At 47.2% G+C, this 18,089-nt stretch overlaps 1 protein-coding gene across 1 annotated transcript; it reads left to right on the top strand.

Moving 5' to 3' along the window:
* The first annotated feature begins 1,392 nt into the window (after positions 1–1,392).
* LOC130386685 (coiled-coil domain-containing protein 106-like) lies at positions 1,393–3,845 on the top strand. Its single transcript, XM_056595708.1, has 3 exons — positions 1,393–1,631; positions 1,896–2,075; positions 3,498–3,845. The coding sequence occupies exons 1-3, from the start codon at positions 1,526–1,528 to the stop codon at positions 3,803–3,805; spliced, it is 594 nt and encodes a 197-aa protein (XP_056451683.1). The 5' UTR covers positions 1,393–1,525; the 3' UTR covers positions 3,806–3,845.
* The last annotated feature ends 14,244 nt before the right edge of the window (positions 3,846–18,089 follow it).

Here is an 18,089-nt window from a genome sequence, read left to right as displayed (position 1 = left end):
TGTTGGGGATGTGGGTCCGTGTACGTTTCGTTAGTTTGATTTTTCCTTCAAACCGAACTGTCAGAAAACGAAAGTAATCCGTGTATCATTCGTTCATTCTATTTTCAATTGTAAATCAAAAATCCAAAAATGAAAAAGTGACAGCTTATTTTGTTTTTAAATCCAACACAAAAAACAAAAACATGTCTGGTTTTTCATATTTCAATTTTAGGCTCAGATCAAAAATACAAAATTGAAAAACAGGCAGCAGGACTGATTTTGATTTTAATATTTAATTGGTCGGGTTTACATGACCCGGAAGTTTGGCGATATCAAAGAGACGCAGTCACAAAGATCATTCATAGTGGCAGTGAACATCCGAGGAGCTGGAGGGTAAAACATCAGTTCAGCGACAAGTAAAAAAAAAACTCACTGTAGCCTATATTCGTGCAGGAGTGGAGACACAGCCGTTGCAGGGGAATGAACGCCGTTCATGCCTGGTGTACATCCCCGTGCCCCGTCGTGCAGGAGGAATATCTCCGTACACCGGGCATGAATGTCCGTTCATTCCCCTCCATGCGCAATGGCTGTGTCTCTGCTCCTGCACGAATATAGGCTACAGTGAGGTTTTTTTTAACAAGCAAATCATACTGTCTACTCTGTACAGTAATAAAGAGTGTATAGTGTCCGGTCTTGTCGCTGAACTGATGGTTTACCCTCCAGCTCCACGGATGGTTGCTGTCACTATTGATGTTTGGGACTGCATCTCTTTGATATCGCCAAACTTCCGGGTCACGTAAACCCGACCAATTAAATATTAAAATCAAATTCAGTCCTGCTGCCTGTTTTTTCATTTCGTATTCTTGATCTGAAATATGAAAAACCAGACATTTTTTCGTTTTTTGTGTTGGATTCAAAAACAAAAAACAAAATAAGCTGTCACTTTTTAGTTTTTTGATTTTTGATTTCCAATCGAAAATAGAATGAATGAATGATACACGGATTACGGATTCAATAGTTTTCGGACAGTTCGGTTTGAAGAAAAAATCAAACTAACGAAACATACACTGACCGATGTGTGTGTCTATCTCTCTTTTCACTACACAAATACAGACATTGTAACATGCGATAATCCATCAATCCACCGATTGATTATTAAAAAGGCTTTGTTGAAAGCAAGCGACCAGGAGCAGGCTCAGGAAAACAGCGGAGAAGTGAGCCAAAATGGCGACAACAGAAAGTTATTGTCGAACCCAGTAAATCTTTTTCAAATAATGAATTCAGAGTAAATCTATTTTTTTAATGGAAAAGCAATACTTTTATTCTGCATCCCTCTAAATGCTCTGTAGGTATTTTTAAAATAATATGGCTTTTAATAAAGATTATCCATATTCAACCTATAACCTCTATTATTTAACCATGTTTAGGAAAGGCTTTCTAAACTTTTTCTGTTTATTTTAACATTTATTTTCTCTCAAATTATGCAGTGTCACCAACGGGAGCATCATTAATCACAAAATTGAAAGAGGAGAACAAATTGGCTAAGATGAAAATACAACACCTGGAGGAGCGGGTGAAGCACCTGGAAGAGGCTAACATTGATCTAAAAAAGGACAAAGATTTTCTGCTTAGTAGATTTGACGAGAAGCCAGGTACAATTCCATTAACCCCCCACCACACACACACACTTCAAAGACCATAGCATACAGTAAATGTATACTACATATATACATATAATATATATTGTGTGTGTGTGTGTGTGTGTGTGTGTGTGTGTGTGTGTGTGTGTGTGTGTGTGTGTGTGTGTGTGTGTGTGTGTGTGTGTGTGTATACAGTATGTCATATACACCCACACACAAACAGTATATTATTTACTTTGCTTACTCTATAGTCTCTCGACATGTTAATTTCCACAGGTCCTTCTCACAAGAGTGCAAAGAAAGAAGTCATCTCTACCTCCTCTGAAACACCCTCAGCCTCATCCTCTGATGAGTCATTCTTCTCAGAGGAAGAAGAGGTTAAGGTAAAGGAGAAAAAGAAGAAGAGGAAGACCAAGAAGCCAATGAAAACCTTAGAGCCACACAGTCACTCAAGGAGTAAGTGGAGCTATTGGCTTAACAGGTTTTGCTCTTAAAGAGGAATCCCATTCATTTTTCACTCAAAGAATCTATGGGGGTAACACAACTGCAGGGGTGAAAAGTAATGAGTTACATTTACTCTAGTTACTGTAATAGAGTAGTTTTTTGTGTACAATAACTTGAGTAAATATTGTTGGAAGAAATGTACTTAGTTACATTTTAAATAGCTTCAGCTACAAAGTAAAAAATTCGTTCAGCTCCATCTACACCAAAATACCCCCCCCCCCCCTCCTTGGGAGCAGACAGGAAATACACTAAAGAAGCAAGTGTGTGTGAGGGAGAGATTTTTAAGCTATCTATTTTTATCTTTATTTTATTTTTTTATCCCTGTGGAACTGAAATTGGTATCGAGTATTGAAAATTTTCCTGAATATCGAATGAATGTTCGAATGGCTCTGGGCAACTGCAGTGTCAGAAGGTCAGAATCGAAAAGATTGTGCCACGAGGAGCTAAAAAAAAAAGAACTAAGTAACTTTTACTCTGAGTACATTTTAAATTAGCTACTTTTTACTTTTACTTGAGTAGATTTTTACACCAGTACTTTTACTTTTACTTGAGTAAAATTTCATCTAGGTCACTGTACTTTTACTTGAGTAGATTTTTTATGACTCTTTCCACCCCTGCACAACTGTAGCTGAAACCTGACCTAATTGTTCATCAACATTATCCTCTTGTTTGAGGTGTCTGTGTACCAAGTAGTAGTAAAAAAGAACAAGAACATTTGGCACTACATAAATCAAGTTACAGCTAAAGCTTACTTCATGTAGCATATAGCATAAAACTGAAACTTAAGGCCATTCTCTCCATTAGGTCAGCTTTAGCTGCCTGACCATAACTCAGTGTATGTTGCACCAAAGGTTGTCCTCGACTAAAGATTTTCATAGTCGAGTCTGATTTGTCAGATTTTGCCCTCAGTCGACTAATCGTTGATTCATGATGTTTATTGATTCATGATCTCATTTGCATTTCTTTCTGCTACAGAAAAAAAAGAGTTTAAACACCCGAATAAACAAATACTTCAGTCTCATTATAATATAAGAAAACATAAATTCTGTGTAAAATCAGATGTTCAGCACTGCAGCAGGGAGCACCCCTATATATTCAGAATCCTTTTTTTTTTTCCACAACCACATTTTGCGACTATTTGACGAGGTTCAGTCGAATCAGACTTCTCCGAATCGAATCGTTGGATAGTTGACTATTTGAATAGTATTCAAATTAATAAATATGAATAAATAATAGTATTCAAATAAATTTTCTTCTTTTTCCTATGGACCACATGTGATGAGCTTGAACAATGGGGCTTAGGTCTAACACCAAACTTCTCCTTTAAGGAAATCAATCATAACTAATTCAAATTTTGTCATCTTCTCTTCCAAGTGACAACCATCGATGGCGTGGTGCGGCGCTACATGAGGGCTCTCAAGAGCTTCAAAAAAACTGGATCCATGAAGCGAGCCTTTGAGCATTTGGGGGTGGACCGGAACACCATAGCAAGGACCGCCCAAATCGCTGAGGTCCACATCATTTTCCCAGACATATTTGAGGGTTTGAGTAAAGATAGCCATGACAAAATCTCCACCTTCACAGAGAGGTGCAGGGAAGCCATAACAGCAGAAATGGCGAGCACACTGACGCACAAAAAAAATCCAGGTGAACTACTGCCGATCACTTACAAAATGACCTAATCATTAGACAATTGGCTTTATGCACAGCTCCACGACTTCCTGAAATAAGCCAGCTCGTTTATTTCATGTCTTACATTATTGGACCAACTGATTAATCCAGGTGTGTCTGACCTTACAACAATGGTCAGGCACACCTGGATTAATCAGTTGGTCCAATAATGTAAGACATGAAATAAACGAGCTGGCTTATTTCAGGAAGTCTTGGAGCTGTGCATAAAGCCAATTAGTCAATAGTTTTTATTTTTGTTCATATTTTGTTAAGAAACTTTTTCCAGTATTTGTGTTTGCTTGTTTTGTAGCAATGTTGCAGTTATTACAGGCCCAGAAGTCACAATGTATGCCAGCAATAGCTGGTTAAGTTTGATTTGTCATTAGACCTCTAGATTTTGAGTTAAGTTTGATATTGTTGATAGCTACTGGTCAGGAGCAGCAAAGCATTCTGTAAGGGTGATCAAAAGCAGCTTTTACCCATTAGTTCGAGTAAAAATGGTAAGGGAAATACATGCAACATGTTCATGGTCAGTAATCATGACATGAGTGTTGAGCAGAAGAGGTTTCTAAGCACATTGTAACGTGTATAGTATAATGTTGTGACCTTGTGTCGTGATAATGATGATGACAGCCAGTTCATATGTTCATGAGAAAATAAAATTGTCAATGATGTTATAATAAAAACATTGTTATAATGATGTCATAACAGTCAGTTTATCCTTCATGATATGTTAATGACAGATCAAAATGCTACCACTTTACTTTAGGTCAAAGAATTTCTTCATTACATTGTCATAATGATGTCATGACAGTCAGTTTATCCTTCATGATATGTTAATGACAGATCAAAATGCTACCACTTTACTTTAGGTCAAAGAATTTCTTCATTACATTGTCATAATGATGTCATGACAGTCAGTTTATCCTTCATGATATGTTAATGACAGATCAAAATGCTACCACTTTACTTTAGGTCAAAGAATTTTGTCATTACATTGTCATAATGATGTCATGACAGTCAGTTTATCCTTCATGATATGTTAATGTCAGATCAAAATGCTACCACTTTACTTTAGGTCAAAGAATTTTGTCATTACATTGTCATAATGATGTCATGACAGTCAGTTTTTGGTATTCTGTCAAACATCAATGACCAAGTACTAGAATTGGTCTTTAACCTTGCACAGCTAATTATAATTATCATTGTCAACTTGCCATAAACACAAAAATAGATGCATATTTCGTTAATGTCAGGTTGTCGTGACAGAGACATTTTCTAGTAATGTCACTTTGAATAATGTCACGTTGTCATAATAAGGACATCTCAAACAAATTTAATGTCAAGTTGTCATGACAAAGACATTTTCTAGTAATGTCACTTTGAATAATGTCACGTTGTCATAATAAGGACATCGCAAACAAATTTAATGTCAAGTTGTCATGACAAAGACAAATTCTGGTTATGTCACCTTGATTAATGTCAAGTTGTCATAATGAAGACAACCAAAATAATGTCAACTTGTCATTACCAAATCGAATGACACTTAATGACAACAGTCATAAACGTTTAATGACATTGACATAATGTTTATGACATTTTTATGACTGTGTCATGTCACTCTTATGACAATGTCATGTCACTCTTATGACGGTACTTTCAAGTAAAGTGTTACCCAATATTCTTCCCTCCTGGACACAACGAAACCGCGGTGCAACCCCGCAGTCGCCAAGGTTACCCTTTCATAAGGGCCGATAAATAAAAGGGACAAAAAATGACGCACTCTCTTTTTGAGTGTTCCTTTCATAGTTCTGTCCCAATCTCACATCCACACCCGAACAAAATCCTTCGTCAACTTATTTCTTTAACAGTGGCCCCTCGCATTATCAGCTTTTTTAATTCCCCCCTCCCTCCCTCCACACTCCCTCCTCTCCCCCCTCCTTCCCCCTCTGCGGCCATGTTAGTGTGTTAAATGATGGATCGCCCCCGCAGGGCGTACGTGGGGGTGTACCCTTCCCCCTCTCCCCCTTCCTCCCCCCCTCCCCGGGGCCGGTAAAAACCTGCGGGCCCCCAGGGGCCAACAGTGATAGATTACCCCCCCAGCCTTATCTCAACAAGCCTGATTATGCCCTCCGTGTTGTAAAGGGAGAGGGTATAGGAGGAGGAGGGGGGGAAGGAGGGGGAAGAGAGGGGGAGGAGGAAAGTGTTGAAATGTAGAGACGATGATGAGGAATCTGACCTAATTCTGGTTTCGCCTCTTGTGTCGGAGGAGGTGGAGGAGAAGGAGGAGGAGGTTGAGTAGGAGGAGGTGGAGGAGGTGGAGAGAGAGGAGGTGGAGAGGGAGGAGGAGGATGTGGAGGAGGAATAGGAGGAGGTGGAGGAAGTGGAGGAGGAGGAGGTGGAGGAGGGGGAGGTGGAGAGGGAGGAGATGGAGGAGGAGGTGGAGTAGGAGGAGGAGGAGGTGGAGAAAGAGAAGGTGGAGAGGGAGGAGGTGGAGAGGGAGGATGAGGAGGAGGAGGAGAGGGAGGTGGAGGAGGTGGAGGAGGAGTAGAAGGTGGAGAGGGAGGAGTAGAAGGAGGAGGTGGAGGAGGAGAAGCAGGAGGAGAAGGAGGTGGAGGAGGTGGAGGAGGAGTAGAAGGTGGAGAGGGAGGAGTAGGAGGAGGAGGTGGAGGAGGAGAAGCAGGAGGAGAAGAAAGAGGAGGAAGAGGAGGTGGAGAATGAGGAGGAGGAGTAAGAGTAGGAGGCGGAGGAGGTGGAGAAGGGATGAGGTGGAGGAGGAGGAGGAGAAGAAAGAGGAGGAGAAGGAGGAGGAGGTGGAGGAGGAGGTATAATCCGTTGAGATTTACCTCATGCCAAGCATTGATATGTGTCGAGGCTTACACATTGAAAGGAGTTTTTCCTTGGTTTTGTGTGTTTGTTGTGTTTTTTTATGCACTAATGCTCTCAGTGTGCGTTATCTCTGCCTCTGTCTGGCACCGTTTCGTTTGGTGTGTCTGTCAGTCAGTCCTTCTTAATCTCTCCATCCTGGCGAGACCGACTCTGACACCCAGATGTGTGCATCTTCTCTTGGACGTGGTTTTTAACGTGTGTGTGTGTTTGTGTGTGTCTGATTGTGTTAGTGTGTGAGTTTGTATAAGATTTTGTGTGTGTGTGTGAGTGTATCGGATTGTGTGTGAGTGTATCTCATTTTTGTAGCATGTAAGTTTGTGTCCAATATGTGTGTGTGTGTGTGTGTGTGTGTGTGTGTGTGTGTGTGTGTGTGTGTGTGTGTGTGTGTGTGTGTGTGTGTGTGTGTGTGTGTGTGTGTGTGTGTGTATCTGATTGTGTTTGTGTGTGTTTACAATTATTTGTGTTGTCAATAGACCAAACTAGACCAGACTAGACCACACTAGACCTCAACAGACCACAATAAACCCCACTAGATCACAATTGACAGTCATTGCTTGGCATCACCTTTAAGCTGGACAGTTGAGTCTATCCCAGAGACTGGAATTGAAACCACTTCAATATGCACTGCCCAATTAAAATGGAATGCTGCATTCCCTGGCTGTCCAAACATTCTTAGTACTAGACCAACCTTTGTCTGCAGAAGGATTGGGTCACAAAAAGATGTATTCCTTTCGAAGGCCGAGGACAAATAGTGAAAATGAAATCTGTATTATTAACATAACAAGTCGACATCGCGATGGCAGCGTCTCAGAAACACACACACTGATTCTATGTCCAGAAATACCAGGTTTATTTTTTCGCAGATTGTAATTTTTATTTTGTGTGTTTTTTCGAAGCTCAGGCCCCAAAGGACCAAGAGGTAGGCTCATTTGTACGTTTCCATTACGGCTGGCTATGAATAAACAAACCGGCATGTGTGTGTGTTTGTATGTGTGTGTGTGTGTGTGTGTGTGTGTGTGTGTGTGTGTGTGTGTGTGTGTGTGTGTGTGTGTGTGTGTGTGTGTGTGTGTGTGTGTGTGTGTGTGTGTGTGTGTGTGTGTGTGTGTGTGTGTGTGAGTGCAAGTGTGTAAATGTGTGTATGAGCGTGTGTGATTTAATGTGCATTTCTATACGTGGATGCATTTAGATCTGATTGTGTGTGTGTACGTGTGTATGTCTGTTAGTGTGCATCTTAGTATTTTGTTTGCGTATGTATGTGTTTGTGTCTGTGTGTGTGTTCGGTATTTGATTGCTTGGTTGTGAGTGTATTTTAGTCTGGCTATGATTGTATCTTTGTGTGTTTGTGCGAATGTGAGTGTCTATCTGATTTTCTGTGTGAGTGTGTATCTGATTGTGTGTATGTGTGTGTGTCTGTGTTTGTTTGTGTGTGTTTCAATATTTGTGTGTGTGTTTTGCGTGTGCATGTCTTTGAATATGTGTGCATATGTGTATATGTGCGTGCGTGTGTGTGTGTCTGCGTGTTTGAATGTGTGTGTTTTGAATGTGTGTGTTTGTGTGTTTGAATGTGTGTACGTGCGGGTGTTTGTGTGTGTGTCTGCGTCTTAGAGCGTGTGTTTTGAATGTGTGTGTCTGCGTCTTTGAATGTATGTGTGTGTGTGTGTGTGTGTGTGTGTGTGTGTGTGTGTGTGTGTGTGTGTGTGTGTGTGTGTGTGTGTGTGTGTGTGTGTGTGTGTGCGGAATAGAAACACTTCTCAGGTTTCTATTCCGATGCGGCGGTCGCTCGATATCGCAGCAAACAACGGAACGCAAACACGACACAAACAACAACCTGACTCCTCCATCTCCTCCCCCCTCATCCCCCATCACCTATCCCCTCCCCTCGAGACGGAACACATCAACACGCCAACAAAAGCAAATGGAAATAAAATCCACCTCCTCCTTCTACTCCACCTCCTACATTGCCTCTCATCCTCCTCCTCCTCATCTTCATCCTCTTCCTCCAACTCCTCTAACTCCCTCTCTTCCACCTCCTCCCTCTCCTCCTCCCCCTCTCATTCTCCTCCTCCCCCTCTCATTCTCCTCCTCCTCCTCTTCCACATCTCTCTTTTATGTGGAGACCACAACATGTTGTGCTTGTGTGTGTGTGTTTGTATTTGAATGTGCATGTGTGTGTGTGTGTGTGTGTGTGTGTTCGGATGTGCGCATGAGTGTGCGTGTGTGGGGTGCGTGCGTATGTGTTTGTTTGAATGTGTTTGCATTCGTAAGTGTTGGCTCCTCCAGTAAAGAACGCAGGGAGGAGGTGTTGGAAGAGCGGTTCATTGAACGCGGTTTAATCTGTTGCCCTCTGATTGGTCAACGAGCAACAGGTGTGCAGCCTCCCCGGCCCCAGAATCCAATCAGACTCAGACCAGGTGAAGGCTGCTCAGACCGGACAACATTTATTTTTTTAGGGTGTATCTTTTATTACTTTCAGGGTGTATAGCAGACGCTTTTATCCAATAAGTCCATTTGTTAGAAGAAAGAGAAACAACAATATATATATCGTCGATATAGTAAGGATGTTACTCTCTTTTCTAAAGGTGTTCTTTCCTTTTGTATCTATATTATTTTTTCTAACTATATTTCATGTTTGTATTTGTAGTGTGTTTACTGTAGATGTATTCTTTCCATTCGTATTTGTATATTTTATCTGTATGTGTTTTTTCCATTGGCTTTTGTAATATTTTCTCTAACTATATTCTGTATCTTCAACTTTTCTTAATTCTTCTTCTTTTGTATCAGTATTCTGTTCTCTGTGACTATATTCCTTCCATTTCCTTCCTTCTGATTAACCGAACACATTCTAGTTTCCTTCTTCTTCTTTTACTGCGTTGACTATATTCCTTCCGTTCGTATTCGTAGATGAACCGATCACGTTCTTCTTCTTCTTCTTCTTCTTCTTCTTCTTCTTCTTCTTCTTCTTCTTCTTCTTCTCTAACTGCGTTGGGTCGCGGTCCTCCGGGGCCTCGGGTTAGGATCTGTTTTCAGATCTAATTTAGCCTGAAGACGTTTTCAGCAGCCCCCCCCACCCCCCCCCCTCAGAGACCCCCCTTTACGGGCTATTAACATCACATGAAGATCTCCCCGGTTAGAAAGGGCCCCCCTCGGTGTAGGGCCCCTCGGCTTGTTGTGGACACACACATGCGTATATGTGCACGTGTACACACACACACATGCACATGGAGACACCTACACACATGTACATGCACATGCACACAGAGAGACAAACACACACATCCATACATACATACACAGGAAGAAAGACATAACAACAGACACACATCACATACACACACACATGCACACAGAGAGACGCATACACACATGCACATGGAGACACACACACATTCACAAAGATGGGAAGAAACACACACACACCAACGTGGTAGTTGCGCTTCCTACGTGTGTGTGTGCGTGTGCATTCATCTATATTGATGCAGCCCTCAGCGCCTGAGAGAGATTCTGTTTCTCCGGCACAGAGACTTTGGGCGACTGATAAGATTCCCTGACTTCAAAGCGCAAGGCCGACTGCCCCCTAAAGAACAGCACTTGCATTTTTCTCCTTATATTTCATAAAAGCACCTCAAAACATTTCATATTGCTTATTAATCCTCGATAGAGTCTTTAGATCTTCAGGGTTGTTTCTGCGGAGAGGTGGAGGGGAGGAAGAGAGGGGAGGAGGAAGATGGGAGAGGGGAGGAAAAAGAGGAGAGGTTGAGAGGAGAGGAAAGAAGAGAGGAGAGGAGTTGAGGAGACAAGAGGAAGGAGAGGAGTGGTTGATTTGTCTTTTGATATTTTCTCCTTACATTCCTCATGTATCTATAAAAAAACACCTCAAAACATTTCCTATTTGCTATTAATCCTCGACGGATGTTTCGGGTTGTTTGTGTGTACGTGACAATCTCTGGATAACCCCTTCAGTCTGGGCTTAAGACACAATGTTATTACTAGATTTACCATAAACATCGACGCCCGCGTGGACACTGGAGCCCGGGTTCAAGGGTTTTTGTATACGGGGAGATTTGTGTTTTTCTAGTTCCTGGGAAACTCATTACTGAAGCACTTCTTCTTCTGAGGCGTGAAGAGGGGGGAGAGAGAGGAGGGAGGAAGGGTGAGGAGAGGAGAGGGGAGAGGAGGAGAGGAGGAAGGAAGGGTGAGGAAACACACAGTCTCCTGCGTGTTTCTCATGTGTTTGTCGTGTTCTCTCTGTGTTGGCTCGGAACGACGTCCGGGCCAATCGATCTGAGCTTTGGAGCAGCTGGCAGTACCTGACACAATTGCATCAGCACACATGCACGCACGCACACGCACGTGCAGAGAAACACACATGCACGTGCACATATAAATGCGCACACGCACCACATATCGTACACTCTTACAAGAACATATCCATTTTCCGAAGTAAGGTTCCGAAAGATCGGAAGGGGCAGGACTTCGGCTCCATTGGAACCGGTACATTTAAAACTTGAACACGCGTTAGCCAGGGGGGGAGAGAAGGGGAGAGGAGACTGATGGGGGAGACAGGGGTGGGGGTGAGGGACGGGGGAGGGCAGTGGAAGGGGAAGTGCGGGAGGCATGGTGTAGCGGGCAAGTTAATGTCTCACATCCAGCAGATTAAGCCCCCCCCCACTGTCAGTCGGACGTCAGCTCCGAGCTCCGAGTCGACTAATGGATGAGAGGGAATTACCGGCGCTCTCGCTGTGCGGCTCACTGGGGGGGGGGAAAGAGAGCGGGGGGGAGGGGGGTGATGAGGGAGAGAAAAAAGAGGAGAGGGAGGGATACTTGACCGCAAATAGGGATCGGAGTGCCTTCGTTAGTGGAGGCACAGGCTCCAAAGGTTTTTTGAATGGAAATATCCTGCCAGAAATGTTCTGTCAAATGTAGCGGTCGTAGCATAGCTAGGCATTCGCTGATTGGTCCATCGTGGAATGATGTTTTTATTTGCAGAATTTCGATTTGTAGTTTATTGTCATTAGGTTGTAATTAATGGAAGCACAAGCTCAAAAGTTGGAGAGGAGAGGGGAGGAGAGGTGGAGGGGAGAGAGGGGAGGAGGAGGGGAGTGGAGAGATTGGAAGGACAGGGGAGGGGTGGAGAGGAGAGGAGAGGAGAGGAGAGGAGAGGAGAGGAGAGGAGAGGAGAGGAGAGGAGAGGAGAGGAGTGCAAAGAATAGGAGACAAGAGAAAGATAGAGAGGATTAGTTACAAATAAAATATTATAAAAGACGCCCAAATGATAACAAACTACAACCACTCTGCACTACACTCACATGCAGTACAGTAAAAACGTATATTTTTCTTTAAATCTCCATCTTTATTGCAGAATAATCTTGATAAAACGCTGATTCTCCCCCAAACCCTGGCTCCCTTAAACCTCTCCATCCCTCTCTGCCAAGACGGTCCTAATGGAGCATCGGAAAATCGAAATTCCCCTAATGACACTCACTTCGTTCCTCCTCCGACTCTACTGATGTCTGTCCCCTCCCTGACCAGGAGGTCTCTAACGGGGGGGCCGACTCCCCCCCCTCGGCCTGCTGGTTCAAGGATATATCAGTATTAACCAAGGGATTCATCTAAATATGACGTGTTTTCGCTGATGAGAGAGAGGAGAGGGGGAGGAGAGGAGAGGAGAGGGGAGGAGAGAGGACATGAGAGGGGAGGAGAGGAGAGGAGAGGAGAGGGGAGGGGAGGGGAGAGGAGAGGAGAGGAGAGGAGAGGAGAGGAGAGGAGAGGAGAGGAGAGGAGGAGAGAAGAGGAGAGGGGAGGGGCAGAGAGAAAGGGAGGAGAGGGGAGGAGGAGATAGGGGAGGAGAGGGGAGAGGAGAGGAGAGGAGGAGAGGAGAGTAGTTGAGAGAAGAGGAGAGTGGAGGAGAGGAGTGATTTCGCTGACGTCTTCTTTAGTCAGCAGGTTTTTTTTCTGTCGTTTCTCTCTGAGTTGCGTCGGGAGAGCGATTAGATGACTGCTAGTCACCAGGTGTGGGTGTGTGTGTATGTATAAGTGCGTTATTTTGCACTCGTGGGAGGAAAGTGTGTGTACGTGTCGATGTGTGTGTGTGTGTGTACAGTGTATATGTGTCAATGTGTCTGTGTGCGAGCGTTCGTGCATGTGTAAGTGTGTGTATGCATCTGAGAGGAAAGTATGTGTGTGCCTGTACGTGCATGTGTGACAATGTCTGTGTGTGTGCATGTGGTACTGTGCGTTTGTATGTATGCACGTGGGATGAGTGTGTGGGTGACTGTGTGACAATGTCTGTGTGTGTGTATGTGTGTGTGTGCTTGTATTTGCATGTGGTTGATGTTTGTGTACAGTATACGTTTGTGTGTGTCCAAGTGTGTTATTGTGCATTTGTATGTATGAGCCTGGGAGAGTTTGTGTGCGTGTGTGTGTTTGTGTGTGTGTGTGTGTACAGTATATGTTTGTCAGTGTGTCTTTGTGTGCAAGTGTCCGTGAACGTAAAAGTGTATGTACGTGTGTTTTTTTGTGTTTCTATGTATGCACGTGGGAGGAGTTTGTGATTGTGTATTTAGTGTGGTTAACGTTGTGTACAGTATAAGTGTGTGGGTGCGAGTATTTCTGTGTTATTGTTTGTATGCATGCACATTGGATATGTATGTGTGCGTATACTTGTATTCCACAATGTCTGTGTGTGTATGAGTGTGTGCATGTGTTGAGTGTGTACAGTATAGGTGTTTCTGTTAGAGTGTGTGTGCGACTGTTTGTGTCTATAAGTGTCAGTCTGTGTCTGCGGGTGTTTGGGTGTGTGTGTCTGTTAGTGTGTGTGCGCAGTGTGTGTTCGCACAAAAAGGCGTGCGTTTGTGTGTGTTTATGGGAGTGTTCGTGCACAGTATATGTGAGGTTTGTTAGTGTGTGTGTGTGTGCGTGCGTGCGTGTGGGTGTGCGTTAATGTGTGTATGTACGCACACACCTGCTTGTATCATATCACCTGCACCTTCCTCTGTCGTACCGCTAACCTCACACTCTCTCGTCTTCCCAAGGAGAGAGAGGAGAGGAGGGGAGGGGAGAGGACAGGAGGGGAGATAGGAGCTGAGCTATTTAAAGTCTCCCCCCTAGCCACTACCCTCCCTCTTCGTGCACAGTCACCCAAGACGCCACCGAAATCCTCCGCAGCAAACGCATCGCAAACGTAATCAAATTAGCCGCTAAAGCTAAACGCGTTTCACCTTACAAGCTAAGAAACCTATAACGCAATTCTACAGCCATATCCAGAGTCGGTACGCACAACATGCCGAGCAATAGTGGCCTCTGAATTACTTGAGAGACAACAGAGGTTTGCGACGGCCAATGCATGCTAGGGTATGCTAAACGATGCTCAAAATACTAAAGTGCTAACCGACATTAGCGATGGCCGGTGTATGCTAGGGTATGCTAAACGATGCTTAAATACTTAAGTGCTATCACAGTGTAGCAGGTTAAGGAGCGCGGGGAGACCAGTTTCGTTCGTCCCTTTGTTGGGAACATCTGCGCCCCGGGCCCGTGCACAACCCGAAAGTTGAAGGGCTGCAACGCGAGATACCACCGGGTGATCCTTGCGTTGACATCCTTCATGCGGTGGAGCCACTGGAGGGGGGCGTGGTCGGAGTAGAGGGTGAACGCCCGCCCCAGCAGGTAGTAGCGAAGGGCGGCGACCGCCCATCGGATGGCGAGACACTCCTTTTCAACTGTGCTGTACCGACCCTCCCGGTCCGATAGTTTTCTGCTCAGGTACAGCACCAGGCGGTCGACCCCTTCCACCTGCTGGGTCAGGACCGCGCCCAACCCCCTATTCGACGCGTCCGTCTGCAGGGAAAAAGGGAGATCAAAGTCAGGAGCACACAGGACCGACTTTCCACAGAGGGCTGTTTTAATAGCATCAAACGACACCTGACATGGCTCCGGCCACTGGACTGTATCTGGGGCCCTCTTACGGGTGAGGTCGGTCAAGGGGGTGGCCAGGTCGGAGAAGTGTGGTACAAACTGCCGGTAGTACCCTGCCAGCCCCAAGAACCGCCTGACCTCTTTCTTGGTCCTGGGCCGAGGGGAGGTGGCGACCGCTGCGGTCTTCGCTACCTGTGGCCGGACCTTCCCCCCCCCCAGGTGGTACCCCAGATACTGGATCTCCCTCCGCCCGATCACGCACTTCTTCGGGTTGGCCGTGAGCCCCGCCTGTCTCAGCGACTGAAGAACGGCCGCCACCTGCCGCATATGCTGCTCCCACGTTCCACTATAGATGACGATGTCATCAATGTAGGCAGCAGCATACGCGGCGTGTGGCCGTAACACCCGGTCCATCAGCCGCTGAAACGTGGCCGGGGCCCCGAACAACCCGAACGGAAGCACCTTAAACTGGTACAGACCGAGCGGAGTGGAGAACGCCGTTTCTTCCCGGGCTGCTGGAGACAGCGGAATCTGCCAGTAGCCCTTCGTGCAGTCCAGGGTCGTGTAATAGGTGGCCATGCCAAGCCGGTCCACGAGTTCGTCGATCCGAGGCATTGGGTAGGCGTCAAACTTCGACACCGCATTCACTCTACGGTAGTCTACACAGAACCGGACAGACCCGTCCGGCTTCCCCACAAGCACGACGGGACTGCACCAGTCACTGTGAGACTCCTCGACCATGGCCAACTCCAACATGGTTGCCAATTCACGCCGCACCACATCTTGTTTGTGGACGGGTAGCCCGGGCTGCGTCTCGATGTTGTGAGTAATTAGCGGGGTGCGACCGGGCAGGGGCGAAAAGACGTCGGCGAACCGGAGTTGCAGACCGGCAACGTCCCGCGCCTGACCCCCTGAGAGACCCTCGCCCTGACCAACAGGGGGGGTGGGGCCTGAGCTAGGGATGTCCGGTCCGAGCTCTTCCCTCTCCGGTAACGTAGACGCAAACGCGACAGGGACCGCATCGTTCCACCTCCAGGTTGATGTGGTAGACCTGCTTGTTTTCGCCCCTGTCCGACCGCGCTACCTCGTAATCCACGTCCCCAACCCGCCGTGTGACCACAAAGGGCCCTTGCCACTTTGCGAGTAATTTGGTGCTAGAGGTGGGCAATAGTACGAGGACCTTATCCCCCGGGGTGAGATTGCGTAATCTAGTCCCTGTCGTACAGGCGTCTCTGACTCTCCTGGGCTCGGTGCAAATGCTCACGTGACAATACCCCTAGTGAGTGAAGCTTTGCACGCAAGTCCATGACGTACTGGATTTCGTTTTTGCTGTCACTGGACCCCTCCTCCCAGTTTTCTTTAATGAGGTCCAGGACGCCCCTTGGCTTGCGCCCATAAAGCAACTCAAATGGGGAAAACCCTGTGGAAGCCTGGGGCACTTCCCGCACTGCAAACAACAGAGGGTCTAGCCATTGATGCCAATTCCGAGCATCCTCGTGTACGAATTTACGGATCATGGACTTTAACGTCCGGTTAAACCTCTCACAAAAGCTGTCCGTGGCTGGGTGATAGACGCTTGTGCGGATGGCTTTGACCCTCAATAACCCTCAATAAGTTCCCTAATCGTGCGTGACATGAAATTGGTGCCCTGGTCAGTGAGAATCTCCTTCGGGATTCCCACCCGCGATATGACCTGAAACAACGCCTGCGCAACACTCTTCGCGGAGATGTTACGCAACGGAATTGCTTCCGGGTACCGGGTTGCGTAGTCGATCAGGACTAACACAAATCGATACCCGTGTGCAGAACGTTCTAATGGCCCGATAATGTCCATGCCGACGCGATCGAAAGGGGCTTCCACCAGGGGAAGGGGCCGTAAGGGAGCCCTAGGGACGGCCGGGGGATTCACCAGTTGGCACTCGGGGCAGGATGCGCACCACCTGCGCACCTCTGCCCGAATCCCCGGCCAATAGAACCGGGCCATTATCCGGTTAAGTGTTTTGTCGTACCCTAAATGGCCCGCCATTGGGTTATAATGCGCCGCCTGGAAAACCATTTCCCGGCAGCTCCTGGGTACCAGCAACTGGGTGACAACCTCCTCACTCTGGGTGTCACGACTCACCTGATAAAGCGGACGACCTGACCCACCTCCATCATAGGGCATTCCCGCCGGAGGTGGCCAGGCCGCCCGCACCGCCAGCACCCCTCCCCTGCCGTCTGAGCGCCCGTCTGTGGAGTGGGGGGGGGAAGCAACTCATGTGCCCGCTCTGGACCGGGACCCCCCCCTCTCGCCCTTGGTGCCGGTGTTGGTCTGTCCCGCCGCGGGGCCGCCGCACCGGCCCGTGGGCCTGCTACCGGCGGTTGCTGGCTCGCCGTTGGTGGAGGCAGGTGGCTCTCTGCTAGGACGACCGCAACGGAGAGACTCTCGGGCCGGTGATATCGGACCCAGGCGGATGTCCTCGCCGGCAGCCTCTCCACAAATCTCTCCATGGCGACCTGCTCTACCACCTCCTCCGCTGTATTCCGGTCTGGAACCAGCCATCTCCTGGCCTGGTCCCTTAGCTGTTGGGCGAAGGCGAAGGGCCGGTCCCCCTCGCCGAAGGCCAGCGCCCGGAACCACCGCCGATGTTCCTCCGGGTAAAGGCCCAGCCGATCCCGGATGGCTCCGGTGATGGCGTCATAGTCCCGCTGAGCCCCGACCGGCAGACTGTGGGCGGCTAGCTGCGCCTCGCCCGTCAGGAGCGGTAGGAGACAGTGCGCCCACTCCTGGCGAGGCCACCCCAAGACCTCGGCCACCCCCTGGAAGGTCCCCAGAAAGGCCTCTGCGTCATCCGTCTCCCCCATTTTCGGGATGTGAATGTTGGGAGTAGCCCCCCGGGGTCCCTCGCCGCGTCCGCTGGATGTGAGGAGCTCCCGGAGCATGGCCCGATCGGCGGCCAAGGATTGGGCCAGTTCCGTAAGCATCTCGTTATGTGCGTGGTGTAGCTGGCTTTGTCTCTCCGCCATCTGGGCCAAGTGCCCGAGCACGTTTCCCAATGGGGACTGGTCCATTTTTAATGCGCTCGCCCCACGTTGGGCGCCACTGTAGCAGGTTAAGGAGCGCGGGGAGACCAGTTTCCTTCGTCCCTTTGTTGGGAACTCGTTTATTTTGTAAAGCAAACAAAAGACATGCTCCAAACTAAATCATAACGCTCGATCCATGGGCTTCCTGGTTCCAGAGATGTCTGTCGATCTCTCTCTCACGGGTAACATTTCTCTCAGGTAACATCTCTCCTACTGCAACACAAAGCAGGCACATAAATACACATTCCCTGATTGGACCTGATCGTGGGCACCTGCTCGCAACCAGGTCCAACCCCCCCAGCCAATCCGGTGTGTTCCCAACCGTCCCCTACCTCCCCCTGCAGGCCAAACGTTGCACGTCCCCCCCCACACAGAGGTTAGAGATGGCCGGTGTATGCCAGGGTATGCTTAACGGGTAACCCTTCCTTTTAC

The sequence above is a fragment of the Gadus chalcogrammus genome, chromosome 7, assembly GCF_026213295.1.
Source record: "Gadus chalcogrammus isolate NIFS_2021 chromosome 7, NIFS_Gcha_1.0, whole genome shotgun sequence".
Classification (NCBI taxonomy): domain Eukaryota; kingdom Metazoa; phylum Chordata; class Actinopteri; order Gadiformes; family Gadidae; genus Gadus; species Gadus chalcogrammus.
The sequence above is the reverse complement of the archived record's forward strand: the minus strand, read 5'-3'. Positions and strand labels throughout refer to the sequence as shown.